Source organism: Mustelus asterias, chromosome 5 (assembly GCF_964213995.1).
Source record: "Mustelus asterias chromosome 5, sMusAst1.hap1.1, whole genome shotgun sequence".
In the NCBI taxonomy this organism is placed as follows: domain Eukaryota; kingdom Metazoa; phylum Chordata; class Chondrichthyes; order Carcharhiniformes; family Triakidae; genus Mustelus; species Mustelus asterias.
In genome coordinates, this window is record NC_135805.1 from 28,939,422 (window position 1) to 28,965,397 (window position 25,976).

The following is a 25,976-nucleotide window of genomic DNA, read 5'->3' on the forward strand; positions in this document are numbered from 1 at the left end:
GTAGAGGAGAGGCTGACCAGGACATCAGCAGTGGGGCAATGGATTGTAATCTGTTGCACCAAAGCCCAGGCACCACTGGTGACATTAACCTGCTGGGTGCAGTAGCTACGGCCAACAAATATGGTTCCGTTTCCTACTTCCTCCTGAGCCCTCTGCTGATGCCGGGTACAGGTCCATCCCAGTCCCTCAGCTAAACACCAAAAATTCCAGTTACACCACATTACATTGCATGGGAGACCCCAATCACCTCGCCCCTCCAACAGAGTTGGCAACATGGCATGGTTAAGGAATCCGAAGCAGCAGTCCCTACGGGTTACCTCCCAGGGACCTTTTCCATGTGTCGGAAGGTTACAATAGACAGAGCCATCGTTACAGAGATGCTTGCGATGCTCTGTCCCCCAAGTCTACACAATTCCACCTATACTTCCCCTCCGTAACTAGCAGGGCAAGGGTCGTGAGAAGCAGCAAGAAAATCATCCTATCACTGAACTAATAACCCGCGCGTCTGTTATACAATGGTCCAAAGGCTATACCGCCCGCGCGCTACTGCCCGCGAACCTGTTCAGCTTGCTTGAAGGTCAACCGTCTCATATCTGTGAATCAAGCACACTACACAATTTTAACCTCATAGGGCCCTTCCATTTAGGGGCGAACCCAGGTTTGTCAAGTAGTGCTTTTACTAGGACGCAACTTCCCGCCCGTCAGGGAGCATTTCAAGCTCTCTCTCTCTCTCTCTGTCTCTTTGTTCCAGATTGTCTTTTACCAATTTGCGCATCCCTTTTAGTTGAGTGCTTAGTTCCAGAACATATCTTCTGAATTCATCTTTTAGTGAACCTACATCATCGCCCATTCTGTCATTAATTCATAAGGGGTTAATCCGGTTGTCCGGTTTGTGGTAACTCTTAATCTCATTAGTATAGTGGGCAATATCTCTGTCCACAATTTCCCGATATCTGTATGGCTTTAGCTAGTACATTATACAGTTAACTACATACCTCCCTTCCATAGAAAGCTTAGTGTGAATTAAATAACACTTTACACTGGCTTTTTGGCTGCAGCTGGACATCCATTCATTTGTATATAATCTCATCAAAAAAACATCGCATTCCCCATTAAAATCACATACCATGCAGCTCCAATCTTTATATAATGTACCCCAACATTATCTCGAATCATTTGTATGGCAAGGAAAACAGGAAGCTCCTACAGAATTATGTTTTATCAATACACAACATATAATATATAACTATATTATACAAAATTGGTGAAGGCTTTTCAGGATTTTATTTTATTTTCGGGTCTATATAGCAGTGCTATACTGTATAATAAAAATAATCAAGTGGCAATAGTATCATACCACTTTACACATCATAATTGTGAGATCCAAACCCTTTTAATCCAAGCCATTTCCAATTTTAAACTGACCTCCAGATCAAACCCCCCCCCCCCGCACTCGAGGAAAACAACAGGCGCCAAATCAAAACCAAGTAGGTACAATACATACTAGTTAATTAATCAGAAACATTTTGGTTTGATTTTAACTGGCTAGATTTTAAGCTTGACAGTGCTCAATATTTGGCAAACTTTGAACAATAGATAGCACATAAAATTCCAACTGCAGTACATAATTTTAACCAGGTTACAGAATATTAAACTATTATACATTCGTAAATCACTATATCCTGCGGATCTTAATACTGCATTCTAAATGGTCAGTTTGCATTGGCAACTATGTGATACATTCTAAGTACAAAGTTCAACCTTTTAGGTACAAAATACATTGAGTACAAAAAACATTAACCCTTTCCCTTCTTCAGTGTCATCTCGGCCTTTTGGCTAAGATGCAAATGAGATCAAGCCTTGGAGGAGGAGCTACGCCTACTCCAATCAGCTTGGATCATGTAGACCAAGCCCAAGACAGGAGGTGAGAGCCCTGTCTTGTCAGCTTGGATCGGGAATGTCTCAACTTGTTGAGACTCTGAATTGGACTTGATTTGATTGAATTGGAATAAAATAAAACAGTGCAGAAGGAGGCCATTTGGCCCATCGAGTCTGCACTGACAACAATCCCACCCAGGCCTTATCCCCATAACCCCATGGTAGTCCCCCCTGACACTAAGGGGCAATTTAGCATGGCCAGTCCCCCTAACCTGCAAATCTTTGGACTGTGCGAGGAAACCGGAGCACCTGGAGGAAACCCATGCAGACACGGGGAGAATGTGCAGACTCCACACGGACAGTGACCGGAGGCCGGAATTGAACCCGGGTCCCTGGCACTGTGAAGTGGCAGTGCTTGCCACTGTGCCTTGTCTTCTGATCCCTCCTCCTCTTCACCTTCTAATAGAATGCATGTTTTTCTTTGGTTGAAATGTGTCCTGTTGGGTATTCGGTTCCAAAAAAGGCCCGTCTCATCCACATTGAAAATTGGCTGTGGTGTGTAGCCTCCCTCAATAATGGCCTTCAGCTTGGAAGGGTAATTACTGACTGCTTCACTGTCTGTATTGGCAGCTTTGCCACTCATTCTGGTTCGCAGAAAAGAGTAGGAATAAATAGGTATTTTGTCAGGTGGCAGGTAGGGATAGGTGCTGGGATTCCAGCTATTCACAATATATATTAATTATTTAGATGAGGGAACTAAATGTAATATCTCCAAATTTGCAGATGATACACAGCTGGGTGGGAGGGTAAGCTTTGAGGTGGTTGCAGATGGCGGCACAGTGGTTAGCATTGCTAACGCAGCACCAGAGACCCGGGTTCAATTCCAGCCTTGGGTGACTGAGGAGTTTGCGCGTTATCCTGTCTGCGTGGGTTTCTTCCGGCTGTTCCAATTTCTCCCCTCAGTCCAAAGATGTGCAGGTTAGGTAGATTTACCATGATCAATGTGCGGGGATGTGCAGGTTAGGTGGATTTGCCATGATCAATGTGTGGGAATAGGGCGGGGGAGTGGGCCCAGATAGAGTGCTCTTTTGGAGGGTCGGTGGAGACTTGATGGGTTCAGTGTGTTTTGGGTAAGCTGAGTAAGTAGGCAAATAAATGCATGGCATGCTGAATAATGTGGATAAATGTGGGGTTGTCCACTTTTGTAGCAAAAACATGACATTATTATCAGAATGACTGTAGATTGAGAGAGGGGAATATGCAACAAGACCAGGGTGTCCATGTACACCGGTCACAAAGTAAGCAAGGAGGTGCAGTAGGCGGTGAAGAAGGCAAATAGTCTATTGGCCTTCATAGCAAGAGGATTCGAGTACAAGAGCAGGGACGTCTTGCTGTAAGTATTGAGGGCCTTGGTGAGACCACACCTGGAATATTGTGTGCAGTTTTGGTGTCCTTATCTGAGGAAGAATGTTCTTGCTATAGAGAGAGTGCAGTGAAGGTTTACCACACTAATTCCTGGGATGGCAGGTGTGTCATGTGAGAAAAGATAGTCGGTTAGGACTATATTTGCTGGAGTTTAGGAGAATAAGGGGGGATCTCAGAAACTTATAAAATTCTAACAGGGCTAGACAGTGTAGATGCAGAAAGGATGTTCCCAATGGCAGGAGAGTCTAGACACAGTAAGAAGTCTAACAACACCAGGTTAAAGTGCAACAGGTTTATTTGGAGCTTTATCACGAGCTTTTGGAGCCTTGCTCCTTCATCAGGTGAATGATCACTCACCTGATGAAGAAGCAACATTCCAAAAGCTCATGATTCCAAATAAACCTGTTGGACTTTAACCTGGTGTTGTGAGACTTCTTGCTGTTTTCAAGGAGATAGATATAGCTTTTGGGGCTAAAGAGATCCAAGATGTGGGATGGGGGAAGAGAAGCGGGAACAGGTTACTGAGTTGGATGATCAGCCATGATCATAATTAATCGTGGAGTAGATTTGAAGGACCAAATGACCTACTCCAGCTGCTGTTTTCTAGGTTTCTATTAGTGGACACACAAGAGAACTGTGTTATAGCCTCTGCTTCCTTATCAGTGTCACCACATGCTAGCACTTCTAATTTCTGTTGCAAAGTAATGGTTTGCCGCCTCCTTTTTGGGAATAATGCAATCCTTGTCATTTAATGCATGCTTGCTAGCCATCTTGCAGACTTTACTCCCATTTTACAGGGTCAAATTGAGAACCAAAATGGTGCAACACCTTATGCGACCTTGCCAGTTGCCCATCTTCTGGGGCACTCTTTCCCGAATGTGGTGCACTTGTTGTAAACTGCCTGAAGGGCTGCCTTGAACTTTTCATGCATGTGTATAAAAACTTGCTTCTTTCATACTTTTGGAAGAAATCCCTCGAGCTGTATGGAATGTTGATCTTGCGGTTGCGAGCCTGGGTCCTTAGGCTAGCACAGAATGTTGAGTACACAAAGGCCTACTCAAGCACTCAAAGTCCAGCATCTTTTTGAACTGTGCCCATGTTTACCAAACATTTGACAAACTGCTTTGTAACGAGATAACTTGTACATTAAGTGAAAAAACCGATGGTAAATTTTTAACAACATCAAAACAAAATTACACTGTTCAGGACCGCCTAAAAACAGGATCTAGCTGTTCCTTGGCAGGGAGATGTGGGTTGTCCTCCCATCCATGTCAGTGTAGATAGTAAAAAGGAGAACTCATTGTAAAGGTTTGGGTCGGCTGTCAGAAATCTTTTTGAAAGCCGTATCAAGGATCCTTTGGTTTTGGGGGGAGGTGGTCTTGAATGAGAGACGGTACTTTCTATTCTGAAAAAGTAGAGTTTGTGCCCTGAAAGCTGGCAGTATGCCCTGAGTTGGCAAATTGTTTGATGTAGTTTGGTTGTTTTTTGAGTGGGGAAAAAAAGAGTGTGATCTGTAGTGCACTGCATTGCTAGAGACCTGCACTCCGTTGAGAGCTCCTTGTGAAGGGTAAAATTAAAAATAAGATGAATCTCACAGCATATTTGGCTCATCATTTTGTTCGGGCTCTTATTGGAAATGCTATCCAATGCAATGCTGACTCTCTCCATAGCCCTGCAAATTTCACCTCCCAAGTATTTAACCATTTCAAACTTACTGTTGAATCTGCTTGCATCCTCTTTCACGCACTGCATCCCATCCATATCTTCATGACCCACTGCGCAAGAAAATAAATCTCATTCTCCCTTGACCTATTTTGTCAATGATAACTCTGTGTTCTTTGGTTACTCACTGTCCTACCAGTGAAAATAGTTTCACCCGATCTATTCAGCTCTCAATTTAACATCAGTGAATTATCCCGTTAACTTGCCTTGTGCTGAGGAGTAAAATTTCAGTTTCTCCAGTCTGAAGCTCCTCTTTCCTGGAACCGTTTTGTAAAATTGTATACATTGGTTTATATTGCCCTCATTTTTCCTTCCAGAATGTATCACTCCATACACTCCATCACTCCAAATACTACCAGAAGGATGTGGAGGCTATGGAGAGGGTACAGAAAAGATTTACTAGGATGTTTCCTGGTATGGGGGGCATTAGCTAAGAGGAGAGATTGGAAAAACTTGATTAGTTCTCACTGGAACGACGGAGATTGAGGGGTGACCTGATAGAAGTCTACAAGATTATGAGGGGCATGGACAGAGTGGATTGTCAGAAGCTTTTTCCCCAAGATGGAAGAGTCAATTACTAGAGGGCACGGGTTTAAGGTGCGAGGAGCAAGGTTTAAAGGAAATGTACGAGGCAAGTTTTTTTTTTACAGAGGGTAGTGGGGGCCTGGAACTCGCTGCCGGGGAAGGTAGTGGAAGCGGATATGGTAGTGACTTTTAAGGGTTGTCTGGACAAATTCATGAATAGGATGGGAATAGAGGGATATAGTCCCCGGAAAGATAGGGGGTTTTAGTTCAGATGGACAGCATGGCAAGGGACCTGTTCCTGTGCTGTAATTTTCTTTGTTCTTTGTTCATTCTTTGCTGCTACGTGGGGGGCTATTTTGCCGCTCTTGTTCTCCTGAAGTTTGTTACTATCTCCTTTGTTTAGTAAAGTTCACAGCTGTGTCTCATCTTCAAACATGAAAGTAATGCCTCCCAACATAACTCCAGCTCATTATTGTATATTAGAAAGCACTGTAGTTCTGACACTAACCCGTGCAGTTTTGATAAATAGCTTGTTGACTGCTTTGTGTCTCAGTCAATTTTGTATTTGTGCTGCCATTGCTCCTTCAATCCCATGGACTTCAATTTTGCTAATGAGTCTATTGTGGCACTTTATCAACGTGCTTTGTGAAAAGCCATATATATATGTTAACTCTCTGTTAATGGTGACTTTTTAAAAAGCAAATACCCTTTTCACCAAAACCTATTGAACAATTTGCAACTTCCATAAATCAAAATGGTAAGATTTACATAATTTAATCTTCCTATGAAGTGGATATGGTTTAAGGAAAGTTTTGATTGGCAGCACTTTATGCTGTTCTAAAGCAATATCTGAGCTGACAACTTGTTATAAAATGTTAACACTTAACCACAAAGGGACGTGATGGCCTAGCGGTATTATTGCTAGACTATTAATCCAGAAACTCGGCTAATGTTCTGGGGATCTAGGTTCAAATCCAAAAAAATGAGGAAATGGCCGAGGCATTGAACAGGTATTTTTTTTAAATAGAAACCCTACAGTGCAGAAGGAGGCCATTCGGTCCATCGAGTCTGCACCGACCGCAATCCCACCCAGGCCCGACCCCCACATATTTTACCCGCTAATCCCTCTAACCAACACATCCCAGGACTCTAAGGGGCAATTTTTATTTTTAACCTGGCCAATCAACCTAACCCGCACATCTTTGGACTGTGGGAGGAAACCAGAGCACCCGGAGGAAACCCACGCAGACACGAGGAGAATGTGCAAACTCCACACAGACAGTGACCCGAGCCGGGAATCGAACCCGGGACCCTGGAGCTGTGAAGCAGCAGTGCTAACCACTGTGCTACCGTGCCGCCCCGTGCCGTTCTGGATTAATAGTCTAGCATTTTGTGTTGGTCTTCACAGTGGAAGACACAAATAACATGCCAAAAATAAATGACACGGAGGCTATGGCAGGTGAGGACCTAGAAATGATCATCACTAAAGAGATAGTTTTGGGCAAGCTATTGGCGCAGACTACTCTCCTGGCCCTGATGGAATGCATCCCAGGGTACTAAAAGAGATGGCGGGGGAAATAGCAAATGCGCTCATGGTAATTTGCCAAAATTTGCTGGACTCTGGGACCGCTCCAGCAGATTGGAAAGCAGCAAATGTGACGCCACTGTTTTTAAAAAAAAGGAGGTAGTCAAAAAACGGGTGACTATAGGCTGGTTAGCTTAACTTCTGCAGTAGAGAAATGCTTGAATCTATTATCAAGGAAGAGATAGCAAGACGTCTGGATAGAAATTGTCCCATTGGGCAGACACACTATGGGTTCATGAAAGATCATGTTTAACTAATTTACTGGAATTCTTTGAGGACATTACAAGCACGGTGGGCAACAGGGGACCGGTGGATGTGGTGTATCTGGATTTCTAGAAAGCATTCGACAAGGTGCCGCACAAAAGGTTGCTGCATAAGATAAAGGTGTACAGCGTTACGGTAATGTATTAGCATGGATAGAGGATTGGTTAACTAACAAAGCAAGGAGTGGGAATAAATGGGTGTTTTACTGGTTGGCGATTAGTGGCTAATAGTGTGCCTCAGGGATCAGTGTTGGGACCGCAATTGTTTACAATTTATAGATAATTTGGAGTTGGGGACCAAGTGTAGCGTGTCAAAGTTCACAGATGACAGTAAGATGAGTGGCAGAGCAAAGTGAGAAGAGGACACAAAGTCTGCAGAGGGATATAGATAGTTTGTGAGTGAGCAAGGGTCTGGCAGATAGAGTGCGATGTTGGTAGATGTGAGGTTATCCATTTTGATAGGAATAACAGCAAAATGCACTATTGTTTAAATGGTTTAAAAAAAAACCAGAATGCTGCTGTGCAGAGGGACCTGGGTATCCTTGTGCATGAATCATAAAAAGTTGGTTTGCAGGTAATTAAGGAGGCAAATGGAATTTTGTCCTCCATTGCTGGAGGGTTATGTTGCAGCTGGATGGTGAGGCCACACCTGGAGTACTGTGTACAGTTTTGGACTCCTTACTTGAGAAAGGCTATACTGGCGCTGGAGGGGGTGCAGAGGAGATTCACTAGTTGATTCCGGAGTTGAGAGGATTGGCTTATCATAGAATAGAATCATAGAATCCCTACAGTGCAGAAGGAGGCCATTCGGCCCATCGAGTCTGCACCGACCACAATCCCACCCAGGCCCTACCCCCACATATTTTACCCGCTAATCCCTCTAACCTACGCATCTCAGGACTCTAAGGGGCAATTTTTAACCTGGCCAATCAACCTAACCCGCACATCTTTGGACTGTGGGAGGAAACCGGAGCACCCGGAGGAAACCCACGCAGACACGAGGAGAATGTGCAAACTCCACACAGACAGTGACCCGAGTCGGGAATCGAACCAGGGACCCTGGAGCTGTGAAGCAGCAGTGCTAACCACTGTGCTACCGTGCCGCCTCTTATGAGGAGAGACTGAGTAGACTGGGGCTATACTCATTGGAATTCAGAAGAATGAGGGGGGGATCTTATAGAAACACAAATTATGGAGGGAATAGATTAGATAGAAGCAGGGAGGTTGTTCCACTGCCAGGTGAAACTAGAACTAGGGGGCATGGCCTCAAAATAAGCAGATTTAGGACCGAGTTGAGGAGAAACTTCACCCAAAGGGTTGTGAATCTGTGGAATTCCCTGCCCAGTGAAGCAGTTGAGGCTACCTCATTGAATGTTTTTAAGGCCAAGATAGATTTTTGAACCGTAAAGGAATTAAAGGTTATGGTGAGCGGGCAGGTAAGTGGAGCTGAGTCCACGAAAAGATCAGCCATGATCTTATTGAATGGTGGAGCAGGCTCGAGGGGCTGGATGGCCTACTCCTGCTCTTGGTTCTTATGTTCTAATGAATCCTGCCATGGCAGATGGTGGAATTTGAATCCAATGTATTAAAAAAAAATCTGGAATTAAGAACCTACTAATGACCATGAAGCCATCATCGATTGTCGGAAAAACCCATCTGGTTCACTCATGTCCTTTAGGGAAGGAAATCTGCCATCCTTACCTGGTCTGACTTACATGCAACTCCAGAGCCCTCTGAACAAGGGCAACTCGGAATGGACAATTAATGTTGGCCCAACCAGCGATGCCCATGTTCCACGAATGAAGAATATTCATTCTTCAACTTTTTCATCGACTTTGAGTCAATTTGTTAGATTTTTTAATTGAACGGGAAGCTCTGCTTTTTTTGCTCATGTCCTGGAGTTCATAGTGTGTTCACTGCGTGAGGATAAACTTTACCTCTCCTAGGAATCCTTAGAGCGTTTGATAACACTGTAGTCTAGACAGGTGTTTGATCCCTTCAGGGCTTGGGGTACAGATGGAGCCTGCAGAGATCATCCTATTCAATGAGAAGATGATTCCATTTCAAAACATAATTAGTTGGAAAAGCAGTGTAGTGTACCAAACTGTAATGGAGTAAGGATTTCAGAAATCACCAATACATCGAGTCATGTCTCGGGAAGCAGCCACCGTCACTTTGACAAAAAGGATAGTTCGATTTTTTTTTTGAGGGAGTTTTGCTATTAATCTGTTTCGTGTCTCCCTTCCCTTGTGGGTGTTTTAAAATCATTGTAGATGTTTAATGTTTCACAAAGAACAAAGAACAATACAGCACAGGAACAGGCCCTTCGGCCCTCCAAGCCCGTGCCGCTCCCCGGTCCAGGATTGAATCCTGAATCCAGGATCCCCGCCCAATTTTCCAGCCTATCTACATACTAATATCCTATCCACCGAGCTGTCCCTCACAGCTATGATGCTTTGTTCATCACAACCTATTAACTCACCCCTACCCCCCCATTCCAGACCATGTGATCTCCAGGGAGAGGCGAAAACCCAGAGTGAAAACCCCAGGGCCAATATGCAGTTTCCCTGTAGGGCGGCACGGTGACATAGTGTTGCTGTGCTTCACATAGTGCAGCAATGCTTCACAGCTCCAGGGACCCAAGTTTGATTCCCAGTTTAGGTCACTGTCTGTGTGCAGTTTGCCTCTTTAATATCCTTTTTAATAAATAAACTTTAACTTAATATTGCTGTGCATAAATTGGATATTTGGGTATTTATCTTCTGCAGTATATAGTTTATTCCATTACTGCTTCACATTCTCCGCTTTTATTAGTCACAAGTAAGGCTTACATTAATACTGCAATGAAGTTAGTGTGAAATTCCCTTAGTCACCACACGGCGGCGCCTGTTCGGGTCAATGTACCTAACCAGCACGTCTTTCAGACTGTGGGAGGAAACCGGAGCACCCGGAGGAAACCCACATAGACACGGGGAGAACGTGCAAACTCCACACAGACAATGAACCAAGCCAAGAATGCTGGGGAACCTTTGCTTTCAGAGCTTCTTAAGGAAACTGATTTCATTTGTGGTTCCTACTCTAGTCTGTATTTTGTTTTTGGTGACTTCTGAGCTAATCGAGGTGAGATATGTTAAATGGAATACTTTCATTGCGTTAGCTATTCTCGATGTCTTTCATTTTTGGATCAGGTACAGCACTGCTGTTAAATAGAAAATTAACCTCCCTTTACTTTTCCCCTACGTTTCCTGTGTTTCAACTGCAAGAAGGACAGTTGTACCCATGTGGTATCTTTCCACTTCTCTCACCTGGTTTCCTGTGGTTTGAATGAGGTTACCAATAAGTGCTAAATTAGGTCGCTTATTGTGCATGACCAACTAAAACCATACACAGTGGTTTCAAAAATGACCTTTATAACCAGACAATAGAAGAGACTTTAGTCTTGGGCCCTAAAAAGGAAGCCCAGTAGACCACCTCGCCCCTTTGTTCAATGAGGTGCACAGTCAAAAATCCTCTGCCATCTGTCGGTAACCAGACATGAGCAAAAACATGCCTAACTTTAGAAACAATTATTTTAGAAGAGTGTTGCACTTTTTATACTTCAGTCCTGTTTAATTTGAAATGGGGTCTGCCATTTGAAGCAAGTTGTCTTGATTTTTGATCTGTTTCATAAGCCGTTGCAACTTGCTTGTTAAACAAGAAATTCTGATTGGAGGCACAGTGTCACTGGGAAATCCTCAATTTGTCTGTTCTATTCTGAACACTTGTATTTTGGAGGAGGGACCCTTGGGCTAATTGAATTATAAGGTAATCATGTTTGTAGTATCTTCAAAGACAGGCGACCACCAAGTAGATTAATAAATGAAGGTTTATTGGATGAAAATCACTATTTACAGAGTGACATGAAGGCTACTGAACTCCACGAATCCAGACTCTTAACTGCAGGGAAAACCCGTGCTCAGCCCCAGGATCAATTACTAGGGGGCATAGGTTTAAAGGAGATGTACAGGGCAGATTTTTTACACAGAGTAGTGGATGCCTGGAACTTGTTGCCGGGGGAGGTAATGGAAGCGGATACGGTAGTGACTTTTAAGCGGATACGGTAGTGCCGTGGATAACCAGGGAAATTGAGGGACTGGTCAAAAAGAAAAGAGAGGCGTATGTTAGGTCCAGGCAGCTAAAAACTGAGGGAGCTCTGGAGGAGTACAAAGAAAGTAGGAAAGAACTCAAACGGGGAATTAGAAGGGCAAAAAGGGGTCACGAAATGTCCTTGGCAGACAGGATTAAGGAGAACCCCAAGGCATTTTATTCGTACGTTAGGAACAAAAGGGTTGTCAGGGAAAAAATCGGTCCTCTCAGGGACAAAAGTGGGGAATTATGCTTGGAGCCCAAAGAAGTAGGGGAGATCCTAAATGAATACTTTGCGTCGGTATTCACAAAGGAGAGGGATGTGTTGACTGGGAGTGTCTCGGAGGGGAGTGTTGAACCGTTGGAGAAAATCTCCATTACAAGGGAGGAAGTGTTAGGTTTGTTAGAGAATATAAAGACTGACAAATCCCCAGGGCCTGATGGAATCTATCCAAGGCTGCTCAGGGAGACGAGAGATGAAATCGCTGGGCCTCTGACGCAAATCTTTGTCTCGTCACTGGACGCAGGTGAGGTCCCAGAGGATTGGAGGATAGCTAATGTGGTCCCGTTATTTAAGAAGGGTAGGAAGGATAACCCGGGTAATTATAGGCCGGTGAGCTTGACGTCCGTGGTGGGGAAGTTGTTGGAGAAGATTCTTAGAGATAGGATGTATGCGTATTTAGAAAGGAATAAACTCATTAACGATAGTCAGCATGGTTTTGTGAGAGGGAGGTCATGCCTCACTAACCTGGTGGAGTTTTTTGAAGAAGTGACCAGAATGGTTAACGAGGGAAGGGCCGTGGATGTCGTCTATATGGACTTTAGTAAAGCGTTTGACAAAGTCCCTCATGGTAGGCTGGTGAAAAAGGTTGGATCTCATGGGATAAAGGGGGAGGTGGCTAGATGGGTGGAGAACTGGCTTAGTCACAGAAGACAGAGGGTGGTAGTGGAAGGGTCTTTTTCCGGCTGGAGGTCTGTGACTAGTGGTGTTCCGCAGGGCTCTGTATTGGGACCTCTGCTGTTTGTGATTTATATAAACGATCTGGAAGAAGATGTAACTGGGGTGATCAGTAAGTTTGCCGATGACACAAAATTGGCAGGACTTGCAGATAGTGAGGAGCATTGTCAGAAGCTACAGAAGGATATAGATAGGCTGGAAATTTGGGCAAAGAAATGGCAGATGGAGTTCAATCCTGATAAATGCGAAGTGATGCATTTTGGTAGAAATAATGTAGGGAGGAGCTATATGATAAATGGCAGAACCATAAAGGGTGTAGATACGCAGAGGGACCTGGGTGTGCAAGTCCACAGATCCTTGAAGGTGACGTCACAGGTGGAGAAGGTGGTGAAGAAGGCATATGGCATGCTTGCCTTTATAGGACGGGGCATAGAGTATAAAAGTTGGGGTCTGATGTTGCAGATGTATAGAACGTTGGTTCGGCCGCATTTGGAATACTGCGTCCAGTTCTGGTCGCCACACTACCAGAAGGACGTGGAGGTTTTGGAGAGAGTACAGAGGAGGTTTACCAGGATGTTGCCTGGTATGGAGGGGCTTAGTTATGAGGAGAGATTGGGTAAACTGGGGTTGTTCTCCCTGGAAAGACGGAGGATGAGGGGAGACTTAATAGAGGTGTATAAAGCTATGAAAGGCATAGATAGGGTGAACGGTGGGAAGCTTTTCCCCAGGTCGGTGGTGACGTTCACGAGGAGTCATAGGTTCAAGGTGAAGGGGGGGAGGTTTAATACAGATATCAGAAGGACATATTTTACACAGAGGGTGGTGGGGGCCTGGAATGCGCTGCCAGGCAAGGTGGTGGAGGTGGGGACACTGGGAACGTTTAAGACTTATCTAGATAACCATATGAACGGAGTGGGAATGGAGGGATACAAAAGAATGGTCTAGTTTGGACCAGGGAGCAGCCTGGGCTTGGAGGGCCGAAGGGCCTGTTCCTGTGCTGTATTGTTCTTCTTTGTTCTTTGTTCGTAAGGGGCATCTTGACAAATACATGAATAGGATGGGAATAGAGGGGTATGGTCCCTGGGAGGGTAGGGTGTTTTAGTTAAGTCAGGCAGCATGGTCGGTGCAGGCTTGGAGGGCCGAAGGGCCTGTTCCAGTGCTGTAATTTTCTTTGTTCTATTTGCATGCTCTGCTCCAATTGGCCAAATGGGTCACATGACCTGTCGAGAACTCACCCCTTCAAGGGGCACGCTACCACAATATTGTTTTGATAAAATGATAGGATGTTGCTAGCCACTGTAGTAGGGTCATTTGAGGCACCAGGTGGTCTTTGCATGCCCAAGGAAGGGTCCTGTGCTCGTGGTTGAGTCATGGCCAAGGCAGAAAAAGTGAATTTTCGTTGATGATGGAGGAGGAGCTAGAATCTCAAGGAACTACAGCTGCTGGATCCTTGGGGAAGAGGATTGTTTTCTCTTGAAGCACGTATGAGGAAGGCATTGGGAAACCACCTCATGTACTCTTTTTCCCTATTGCTCACTGCCCATTGAAATTGAAAAATGAGGGGCTTGTGTAAGCAACTGAAGAGGAATGTGCATCAGCTGTGGAGAAAGGAGCAGAAGACATGCCCTCCGTACATAAGCACGTTCTGCGCTACTTCAACTCTGTCCTCTTGTACATCTCCCATTTTCACTGCTCCACTGATGGTGACTGCCTTCAGTTGCCAAGGTCCTCAGCTATGGAATTTGTCCCTTAACCAGTCTGCCCCTCTCCCTGGTTATTCCTCAGTACCTACCCACTTTGACCAAGCTTTTGTTCACCTACCCTATACCTCCTTATGTGGTTTGTTTTCAAATTTTATTCAAAGCTCCTGTGAAGCATCTAGGGATGATTAGACTAAGTTAAAGGTGGTATATAAATGCAAGTTACCTTACCTTTTGTTCACATGAGAAAGAAAGAACATTTGAAGAAATATAATTGCATTGGCAAATTGTACTAAAGTCTTAGAATCCTCTCAGTGCAGAAGGAGGCCATTCGGCCCGTCAAGTTTACACCGACAGAGAGAGTTGTTGCAGTCGGCCCCCGCAAACCCACGCTAATCCACCTAACCTTAACACCTTTGGACTGTGGGAGGAAACCCACAAACCCAGCGAGAGGGGCCAGAATCGAACCATGGTCTCTGGTGCTGAGGTGTAGCAGTGCGAACCACTGTGCCACCCTTGGGGAACCGCAGCCAATATTCATATAATATATATAGAATGTATTTTTGCAAGATTTCTTAATAACTAAATTATTCTGGTTATGATTCAGTAGCTACTTTTATGTTGTGCTTTTAACAAAGCAAAACTTCAAATGGTGCCTAACAAATTATCAATAAAAGCACCTTGCCACAAAAGGAGACATTAGCACAAATGCCCAAAAACTTGTTAAAAGTGGCAAAAGAGGAGCTCCTTAAAGGAAGCGATACTTAGAGAGGAAATTCCAGTGCTTGGGTCCAAGGCAGCTAAAGGCACAGCTGCTAATGGTGGAGCCATTAGAATCAGGGCAGGAAGAGGCCAGGATTGAACATGTGTAGAGCTCTTTCTGTTGGGACAAGAGGAGATTCTAGAGATGGGGAGCACGAGGCCATGGAGTAATCGGAAAACAAAGAACAGTACAGCACAGGAAACGGGCCCTTCGGCCCTCCAAGCCTGTGCCGCTCCTTGGTCCAACTAGACCAATCGTTTGTATCCCTCCACTCCCAGGCTGCTCATGTGACTATCCAGGTAAGTCTTAAACGATGTCAGCGTGCCTGCCTCCACCACCCTACTTGGCAGCGCATTCCAGGCCCCCACCACCCTCTGTGTAAAAAACATTCCTCTAATATCTGAGTTATACTTCGCCCCTCTCACCTTGAGCCTGTGACCCCTCGTGATCGTCACTTCTGATCTGGGAAAAAGCTTCCCAACGTTCACCCTATCTATCCCCTTCATAATTTTGTACACCTCTATTAGATCTCCCCTCATTCTCCGACTTTCCAGGGAGAACAACCCCAGTTCACCCAATCTCTCCTCATAGCTAAGACCCTCCAAACCAGGCAACATCCTGGTAAACCTTCTCTGCACTCTCTCTAACGCCTCCACGTCCTTCTGGTAGTGCGGCAACCAGAACTGGACGCAGTACTCCGAATGTGGCCTCACCAGCGTTCTATACAGCTGCATCATCAGACTCCAGCTTTTATACTCTATACCCCGTCCTATAAAGACAAGCATACCATATGCCGCCTTCACCACCACCTCCACCTGTGTTGCCAAAGGTGAGGAATTTTTGGACTGGGAGCCAATGTAGGTCAGTACACGCAGGGATGTTGGGTGAATGAGAGTTTGAGTAAATTGAGATAAAGCAGCAGTAGTTTAGGTGGCCTTCAGTTTTGTCAGGGTGGCAGATGTGAGGCTGGCCAGGAGGTGTGGATGAGGATTTCAGCAGCGAATGAGCTAAGGCAGATGTGGAGTCAATTACCGAAGCGGGTTAACTAGTGACCGTATAGGGATGAAGTAGGGCACTTTTAGAACAGGTGAATGTGCTCCTTCCTGTTCTAAGAAACTCATTTTGGAGATCTAAACCTGCTGACTGAATATGCAAGAAGTATAGACGTCACATTGAAACCCTCACCATTGGGGGACAGAGCTTCTACATTTTATTTTAGAAGCTCATATATACCATTGTTGAAAGGTGTTGGCTATTTTAAGTATGCGTTGATTCTTAACTGACTCAAAGCTGAACTGGAAAATTTAGCTTGGCGTTCGACACCTTGCCTTGTGGTTTGAAGAAAACTGTCTTCTGTTACTATTTGCTGACCAAAAGCCATTCATTGCAGCTTCCTGCTGTTTCAGCCCCAGAGTTTACAAATTGCATGTGCCAATCTCTCATTATCTGTCGCAATCTACGATAGTTGCTTAAATATTGAAAAGTCAGCCTGTTGTCCATTCTTTAATGGGTATCTCTATATTTTTCTCAACTCTTCCTCAAGATATTAGGGTTCTTTTGCATTTTAGATCACAGTAAAAGAGAAATATATGCTGCTAAACTACCTCGTAATTGTGGCACAAGAATCTTCACACTTGTATCTCAATTGTGACTTGATTTTCAGATTTCAGCAACAAATGAAATCCAAAGATGTTTTATAAATACATTGGAACAAGAGGCTAGTAAAGGAAAAAGTAGAGCCAATTAGAGATCAAAAAGGTCATTTCTTTTTGTGGGCGACCGACATGGGCATGGTTTGTAATGAATACTTTGCATCTATTTTCACAAAGCAGGGTGAGATGCAGAAATTGTAGTTACCAAGTGTGAAATGTTGGATGGCGCAAACACAGAAGATGTATTAAGGGGTGTAGCATATTTGTAAATGGATAGCTTTCTGAGAATGTGTCTCTCCCACGCTAAGAAAAGGAATGGACCAAATGGTGAAGATTTTAACCATTTTCCGATCCCTCCCCCCTTGTTGCAGGTGTGTCGGCAGAGGGCTGTCAACATTGTACCAATGTTTATAAAGGGAAGAAGGGATGCCCCAAGTAATTGCAGGCCAGTCAACTTGATTTTGGTGGCAAATTATTGGAGAAATTCTGGGGGGAGTATAAATTGTCATTTAGGCACAGATTTATCAAGGTCAGTCAGCATGGGTTTAAGGAAGAGTCTGATTAATGCGATTTGAATTATTTGAGGAACAGAAGGATCAATGAGGAAAGCACATTTGATATAGTCTATATGGGTTCCATATGGCAGACTGGTCAAGAAAAATACCATGCAAATGTCTGTGCATTCCCAGGATAACTGGAAAGCTTGATGCAAAATTGGCCCAGTGACAGGAACAAAGGATAACTATTGGGCGGCAGGCGGGGAGGTGGCACCCAGCGGGTGGGGAGGGCTCAGTATTGGGTCTTCTGTTTTTCATGCTAGTGGAGTGTTTGATGGGACTGTTCGAGGAAGTTTTCTGTATCTCACCCATGCTATACCACAGTGAGAGAACTTTTGCCTCACCCACAACCCACAGCAGTTGTTTTCTACCCAATCCCGATACTCATTCCTCCAGCACCCTCCCACTGTTGAAAGCAAACGAACAACCCACCTGTATCCATTGAACTTGCCGCACTGCATGGTCCCCTGCCAGAAGTAAAGATGTTCAAAACTTACCCAGCTCATCCAATCGCAGGATGCTTTCACCCTATGCAATAGATGGAGAAAGCAGGCGGAAATTGGCTGAGCAAACATTGAACATTTGTTGAAATTCTTTCTGGGAAGTTTTGAAGTTGGGAACTGTTACCTACAATTGGAGGACCACTTAAAAATGCCTTGGGACAAACTTGGCTTAAATCTAAGGGAAGCCTACACCATAATGTGTACTGTACAGTCACAACAAGTATCTAACAAATATCTGTCTTATGAAAATTCCAGTTGTCTATGCAACCACAACATTTTCAGAGAGTGAGTTTCATATTTCTACTACCCTTTTTGTGGGAAAGTACTTCCTAATTTTTTCTGCTAACTAGCTTAACTCTAATTTTGATTTTGTTTACCGCTTCACAATTCCCCTGCCAGAAGAAATTGATTTTCCATATCTACCCTTTCAAATCCATCTAATACTTTAAACACCCTGGTACTTGAGCCAAATGTGTGCATGTCTTCATTTAACACTTTAAGCCCTGGTATTATTCTGTTGAATTGGCAGTGCACTCCAGAGGCGGCACGGTAGCACAGTGGTTAGCACTGCTGCCTCACAGTGCAGGGACCGGGGTTCAAATCCGACCTCTGGTGACAGTCTGCGTGGTGTTTGCACGTTCTCCCCGTGTCTGCGTGGGTTTCCTCCGGGTGCTCTGGTTTCCTCCCACAGTCCAAAGATGTGTGGGTGACGTTGATTAGCCATGGTAAATTGCCCCTTTGTGTCAGGGGGGCTAGCAAGGTGGATAAGTGGGGTTATGGAGAAAGGGTCTGGCTGGCATTGTGGTCCATGCAGACTCGATGGGCCAAGTAGCCTCCTTCTGCACTGTAGGGCTTCTATGATTCCTCCAAGGCCAGTGCTTCCTTCCTGAGGTTTGGATACAATATCTCCAGGGGGATTTAACCAGGGCTCCTTAGAACCAACATAACTTTCACCCCTTTGAATTCCAGTCATCTTGAAATAAAAGCCATAATTTCTTCCTTTTTGATTATTTTTGTTGTTGTTTGCGCATTGGGTGTGGGCATAACTGGCAAGGCCAGTAAGTTTTACCCTTGAGAAAGTTGTGGTGTTCCCATGCACCTGCTGCCCTTGTTGTTCTAGGCAGTAAGAGATGACCGAATTAATCATTGCCTTCAATGTGCCAGCTCAACCTTCACTGACTGAGAAAAGAATATTTGAGGATCAGAATCTGAAACCTTAGGCTAAGATCATGGTTTGCTGGGCAGCACTAATCCCTGCACTACCATATGCGTGGAGACTTGGGCAATGTACGGCAGGCACTCCAAAGCACTGGGGAAGTACCACCAGATCTTCCAAATTCGGTGGCAAGAAAGATGACCCAACAGCAACATCCTCTCCCAAACCAGAATGCCCTGCATCAAGTTCATAATCACTCAAAATGAGCATTGCTGGGCAAGGCTGATCCAAGGGACTTGAGATTAAGGGTCTGAAAGAACTAATTGTCAGTAAAAACGTAGAACTGACTGAAAGTTGCTAAATCCCCTGAACCTGATTATGTACGAATCACTGACAGAGGTGGCTGTAGAGATAGTGAATATGTCAGTGATGATCCCTCCTTTCTTAAATAGTGAGGTTATGTTTGCTACCTTCAAACCTGCAGCTACCATTCCAGGATCGATAGAATTCTAGATGATGATCACATGACTTGTCTCATGAAGAGGTGATGGTGTAGAGGTATGGTCACTGGGCTAATAATCCAGACACCCAAGGTAATACTCTGGGAACCCAGATCACCAGATCCAGATCAGTGTGTCCAGATCACCAACAACCTGTCCTGGTTCCTCCATGCTGACACTATAGTTAAGAAAGCCCACCAACGCTTCTACTGTTCATGGGGCAGCACGGTAGCACAGTGGTTAGCACTGCTGCTTCACAGCTCCAGGGACCTGGGTTCGATTCCCGGCTTGGGTCACTGTCTGTGTGGAGTTTGCACATTCTCCTCGTGTCTGCGTGGGTTTCCTCCGGGTGCTCTGGTTTCCTCCCACAGTCCAAAGATGTACGGGTTAGGTTGATTGGCCATGCTAAAAATTGCCCTTAGTGTCCTGAGATGCATCGGTTAGAGGGATTAGTGGGTAAATATGTAGGGATATGGGAGTAGGGCCTTGGTGGGATTGTGGTCGGTGCAGACTCAATGGGCCGAATGGCCTCTTTCTGTACTGCAGGGTTTCTATGATTTCTCAGAAGACTAAGGAAATTTGGTATGTCAGCTACGACTCCCATCAACTTTTACAGATGCACCATAGAAAGCATTCTTTCTGGCCGTATCACAGCTTGGTGTGACTCCTGTTCTGCCCAAGACTGCAAGAAACTACAAAAGATCGTGAATGTAGCCCAATCCATCACGCAAACCAGCCTCCCATCCATTGACTCTGTCTACACTTCCCGCTGCCTCGGCAAAGCAGCCAGCATAATTAAGGACCCCACGCACCCCGGACATTCTCTCTTCCTCCACCTTCCGTCGAGAAAAAGATACAAAAGTCTGAGGTCACGTACCAACCGACTCAAGAACAGCTTCTTCCCTGCTGCCATCAGACTTTTGAATGGACCTACCTTGCATTAAGTTGATCGTTCTCTACACCCTAGCTGTGACTGTAACACTACATTCTGCACTCTCTCCTTTCCTCCTTTATGAATGGTATGCTCTGTCTGTATAGTGTGCAAGAAACAATACTTTTGACTGTAGGTTAATACATGTGACAATAATAAATCAAATCAAATCAAAACCCAGGTTCAAATCCCACCATGGCAGATGGTGCAATTTGAGTTCAATAAAAATCTGGAATTAAAAGTATAATGACCATGAAACCATTGTCGACTGTTGTAAAAACCCATCTGGTTCACTGATGTCCTTTTAGGGAAGAAAATCTGCTTGAAACCCTTGCTGGCTGGCCTACATGGGACTCCAGAGCCACAGCAATGTGACATTTAAATGCTCTCTGAAATGGCTGAGCACTCAGTTCCAGGGCAGTTAGAGCTGGGCAATAAATACTGGCCCAGCTCGCAACGCTCAAATCCCCTGAGCGAATTTAAAAACGATCAAAACCGCGCCCAGTCACTCTAACCCTAATGGCAAATTTTCCGAACTTAGGCAGGAATTGGTGGATGTTGATTGGGAGAGGATGTTCGGGGGTAAGTCCGCGTCTGGCATGTGGGAGTCTTTTAAGGAACTATTGATAAGGCTGCAGGATAGGCATGTGCCTGTAAAAAGGAAAGATAGGAAAGGAAGGATTCGAGAGCCGTGGATAACCAGGGAAATTGAGGATCTGATTAAAATGAAAAGGGAGGCGTACGTTAAGTCCAGGCAACTGAAAACAGATGGAGCTCTGGAGGAATACAGAGAGAGTAGGAAAGAACTCAAACGGGGAGTCAGAAGGGCAAAAAGAGGTCACGAGATGTTCTTGGCAGGCAGAATTAAGGAGAATCCTAAGGCATTCTATTCATACGTTAGGAACAAAAGAGTTGTCAGGGAGAAAATCGGACCTCTCAGGGACAAAGGAGGGGAATTATGCTTAGAACCCAAGGGAATAGGGGAGATCCTAAATGAATACTTTGCATCGGTATTCACGAAGGAGAGGGGCGTGTTAACCGGGAGTGTCTCGGAGGGAGGTGTTGACCCGTTAGAGAAAATCTCCATTACGAGAGAGGAAGTGTTAGGTTTTTTAGGGAACATTAAAACTGACAAAGCCCCAGGGCCTGATGGCATCTATCCTCGACTGCTCAGGGAGACGAGAGGTGAAATTGCTGGGCCTCTGACGGAAATCTTTGTCGCTTCTTTGGACACGGGTGAGGTCCCTGAGGATTGGAGGATAGCGAATGTGGTCCCGTTGTTTAAGAAGGGTAGCAGGGATAACCCAGGAAATTATAGGCCGGTGAACTTGACGTCCGTGGTAGGGAAGTTGTTGGAGAGGATTCTTAGAGACAGGATGTATGTGCATTTAGAACGGAACAATCTCATTAGTGACAGACAGCATGGTTTTGTAAGAGGGAGGTCGTGCCTTACAAATTTGGTGGAGTTTTTTGAGGAAGTGACAAAAACGGTTGATGAAGGAAGGGCCGTGGATGTCATCTATATGGATTTCAGTAAGGCATTTGACAAAGTCCCACATGGCAGGTTGGTTAAGAAGGTTAAGGCTCATGGGATACAAGGAGAAGTGGCTAGATGGGTGGAGAACTGGCTTGGCCATAGGAGACAGAGGGTAGTGGTCGAAGGGTCTTTTTCCAGCTGGAGGTCTGTGACCAGTGGTGTTCCGCAGGGCTCTGTACTGGGACCTCTGCTATTTGTGATATATATAAATGATTTGGAAGAAGGTGTAACTGGTGTAATCAGCAAGTTTACGGATGACACGAAGGTGGCTGGAATTGAGGTTAGTGAAGAGCATTGTCGGGCAATACAGCAGGATATAGATAGGCTGGAAAATTGGGCGGAGAGGTGGCAGATGGAATTTAATCCGGATAAATGCGAAGTGATGCATTTTGGAGGAAATAATGTAGGGAGGAGTTATACAATAAATGGCAGAGTCATCAGGAGTATGGAAACACAGAGGGACCTAGGTGTGCAAGTCCACAAATCCTTGAAGGTGGCAACACAGGTGGAGAAGGTGGTGAAGAAGGCATATGGTATGCTTGGTTTTATAGGACGGGGTATAGAGTATAAAAGCTGGAGTCTGATGATGCAGCTGTATAGAACGCTGGTTAGGCCACATTTGGAGTACTGCGTCCCGTTCTGGTCGCCGCACTACCAGAAGGACGTGGAGGCATTGGAGAGAGTGCAGAGAAGGTTTACCAGGATGTTGCCTGGTATGGAGGGTCTTAGCTATGAGGAGAGATTGGGTAGACTGGGGTTGTTCTCCTTGGAAAGACGGAGAATGAGGGGAGATCTAATAGAGGTGTACAATATTATGAAGGGTATAGATAGGGTGAACAGTGGGAAGCTTTTTCCCAGATCAGAAGTGACGATCACGAGGGGTCACAGGCTCAAGGTGAGAGGGGCGAAGTATAACTCAGATATTAGAGGGATGTTTTTTACACAGAGGGTGGTGGGGGCCTGGAATGCGCTGCCAAGGAGGGTGGTGGAGGCAGGCACGCTGACATCATTTAAGACTTACCTGGATAGTCACATGAGCAGCCTGGGAATGGAGGGATACAAACGTTTGGTCTAGTTGGACCAAGGAGCGGCACAGGCTTGGAGGGCCGAAGGGCCTGTTTCCTGTGCTGTACTGTTCTTTGTTCTCCTCAGTTGATGTTAATGGGGGATATTTTACAACAGAAAATCAAGCGGTGTGTACCAGCAAGAAGCGCAGGAAATTAGGAAGTGCCTACAACAAGATTTCTGTTGGCTCTCGCAAAAGCAGAAATTCCGCTTGCAAGATGATTGTATTCTGAGTCATTTAAGTGGCTAACCACATAGAGAGGCGTGCGCCCCTGATGTTTTACTTTGTTTGGTCTTAGGAAGGAAAATCCTAAAACCAGTCCTGAAAGTCCTTGGAAGAGAGATACCATATCAAGGAAACTTTGTCAGCAACTAATTTGTAAACCTGGGGGACCAACCTAATGATAGAAGAAGCCAATATGCCATTCTAGTACTTGAATCACTCCCATTAATTTTAACACTCACTGTTTGAAGCAGCTACATGGTAAAAACCTTTGAGTGAATATTAAGTGTGCTGTCACCTAGTTAACAAAATAACCATATGTTAAAATGGTACATAATTGGACTTGCAAAACTGTAAAATATGGGAAGATCATCTATCTTTCTAAAGATCATCTATCTTTCTCTATAGTTGTCTGATCTCAGCAATTGTGGCACTTTCTGTTCTGATACCAGATGTGAGTGCTATATTTTAAGTATTGTTGGGAGGGAAACAGTGTTTGATGAGGGCCAATGTCCTGCTCAGGTTTCTAAATGGATAATTGGTATTCCACAATGTTACCTCTTTTATTCATCATAGATCTCAGACTTTACAAAAAGCCATTTATCCCATTGAGCATTGCTCCTCTTGTGCAATTAAACATTTTGATACAAGAGTCTACAATGTGTTCACTCGTGTGGTTATCCCAAGTGTTTAGTCCCAGAGTAAAGATTTTTCTGACATGTTATCAACATATTCATTTAGTTTAGTAATTCGGAATTAAATTTGATTGTAAATTTCAAATTGGTTCCAAATTTAGGTGCAAGTTGTAACCCACAGGGCAGAAAGGCACGGAATTTGGTAAAATTCTGAAAATTAGCTGGAGCAGAGTAAGCAAAGGACGTGTGAATGGAGCTTTACCAAATGGGCGAGAAATCACTCCTGGGTTTAGCAGTTGTAATGCTGTTGAAGATCATGGACAGTGGTTAGACCAGTGGTTCCCAAACTTTTTTCACTGGGCCGCACTTTCGGAATAAAAATTTGCTTGTGCCACACCAGATTTTTTATTGATGATAAATACATAAATACATCCAAAAACAAAAAAAAACAACTCGTAGTGCTTGATTCATAACATAGAACACAACTACTTTATAATATGATCATGGGACATCCAGAAAGGATAAAACAATACATCACTTGATGCTTTTGCTCTCGCTTTGGAAAAATATCTATCCATGTTTAAATGTTTCTTTGTCCTTGAATCTTCCCGCCACACTTGCCATCCTCTCGCTGCACCAGTGTGGCGCGCCGCACCCTTTGGGAACCACTGGGTTAGCCACTCTGGAAATGGTTATTGCGTCGCACTTGCATACAAATATTACTTGTCCCTTACTGGCCCAAGCCTGAATGTCATCCAGGTCTTGCTATATGTCAGCAGGAGCAGCCTCATTACCCCAGGAGATGTGACTATTCCCACTTCTGACCTTGCGATGGATGGAAAGTCCTTGATGAATGTCATTGGGGATATGGTTAGACATCTTTGAAAGTGGAAATTGATGAAGTAGCTGAAGATGATTGGGGCTTTGGACATGTCTATAATGTTGAAACCACCTTTCCACAACTCGTGGAATAAATTCTGCGCAATGATTCGGGTGTCGTACACTATTTGGGAATGGCCTTGAACTGACTGTGCTGTTATACAGTGACTAATGAACTCGATTCAGTTTCTTTGGGCTGATGGTATAGTGTGTGTGGTTCCACAGTAATGACAACTGGTTCAATTCCCTCCCAACCACAGAATTTACAATTGTTACTGTATTGCTGTGGACAGATGTTGACTGCAGGTGTTATCACCTCACATAATCTGATGCATCTCCTTGGAGCTGGCTGAAGATAGCATTGGATGGAGCCTGGAATTAAGCGTGACTAAGTGATGCGATCCAGGGACGCAGGAATAGGAAGTGGTGTCCCTCAGATTGGAAAAATACTGATTTACATAGCTTTTAAAATATAACATCCTCGCTGCACTGATGTTTCAGACTAACATATTCAGATATTTTGTATTATTGAGTACTGTTGTGTAGTTTATTTTCCAGTGAAGGTTTGATGGCTTGTTTTGTTATTTAAAATTTACTCCTTTTCCCTGCCTCTTTTTCTAGGTCAGAAGACATGTCTCCATTTGCACGGCACATTTCCATACCTTTATGTTCCATACGATGGTTACGGACAACGGCCGGAGCGGCATCTTCGTCAGCTGGCTTTCAGTATCGACCGAGCATTAAATGTATCCATGGGAAATCCTTCCTCTGCTGTCCAGCATGTGTTCAGGGTATCACTTGTAACTGGCATGTAAGTAAAACCCTTGTCTTACAACAGGTGTTGTACTGATTCGTTGAGTTTGGGCAGAGTGAGTGTAGTAATGTGAATATAAACTACTTTGCCTGTGTGCTTTTCCTTGGCTTTTAATAAAATTAATAATACAGTTCTCAGTTCTGCCTATGCTGAATACTTTTTAAATGCCAAAATGTAATTTAAATTAAAAACAACAATATGCTTACAATTGTTCCAGGGCCTTTTCAGGTAGATGGTCTAATAGTAAGCTTAGGACCATAGAAACATAGAAAATAGGTGCAGGAGTAGGTCATTTGGCCGTTCAAGCCTGCAACAATATCTATCTTGTACTCTAATGTTCAGAACACACTGCACTATCGATAAATGGCAGATGTGACCAAGGCACATCTCTACAGGCTACAATCCTACAAGATACATCCCTAGGGGGATAGGGCCTGCGTGGGATTGTAGACGGTGCAGACTCGATGGGCCAAATGGCCTCCTCCTGCACTGTAAGGATTTTATGGCTATGGGCCATGTGCTGGAAAATAGGATTGGAATAGATAGGTACGTGATGGCCAGCGTGGACACGATGGGCTGG

At 44.5% G+C, this 25,976-nt stretch overlaps 1 protein-coding gene across 3 annotated transcripts in view; it reads left to right on the top strand.

Moving 5' to 3' along the window:
- rev3l (REV3 like, DNA directed polymerase zeta catalytic subunit) overlaps positions 1-25,976 on the top strand; it is a 190,088-nt gene that overhangs the window by 49,650 nt on the left and 114,462 nt on the right. For all 3 annotated transcript variants that reach the window (XM_078212338.1, XM_078212339.1, XM_078212340.1), the window contains exon 2: positions 25,204-25,393. In XM_078212338.1, the coding sequence (XP_078068464.1) occupies positions 25,204-25,393 (190 nt within the window). The remainder of the gene's footprint in view (positions 1-25,203; positions 25,394-25,976) is intronic.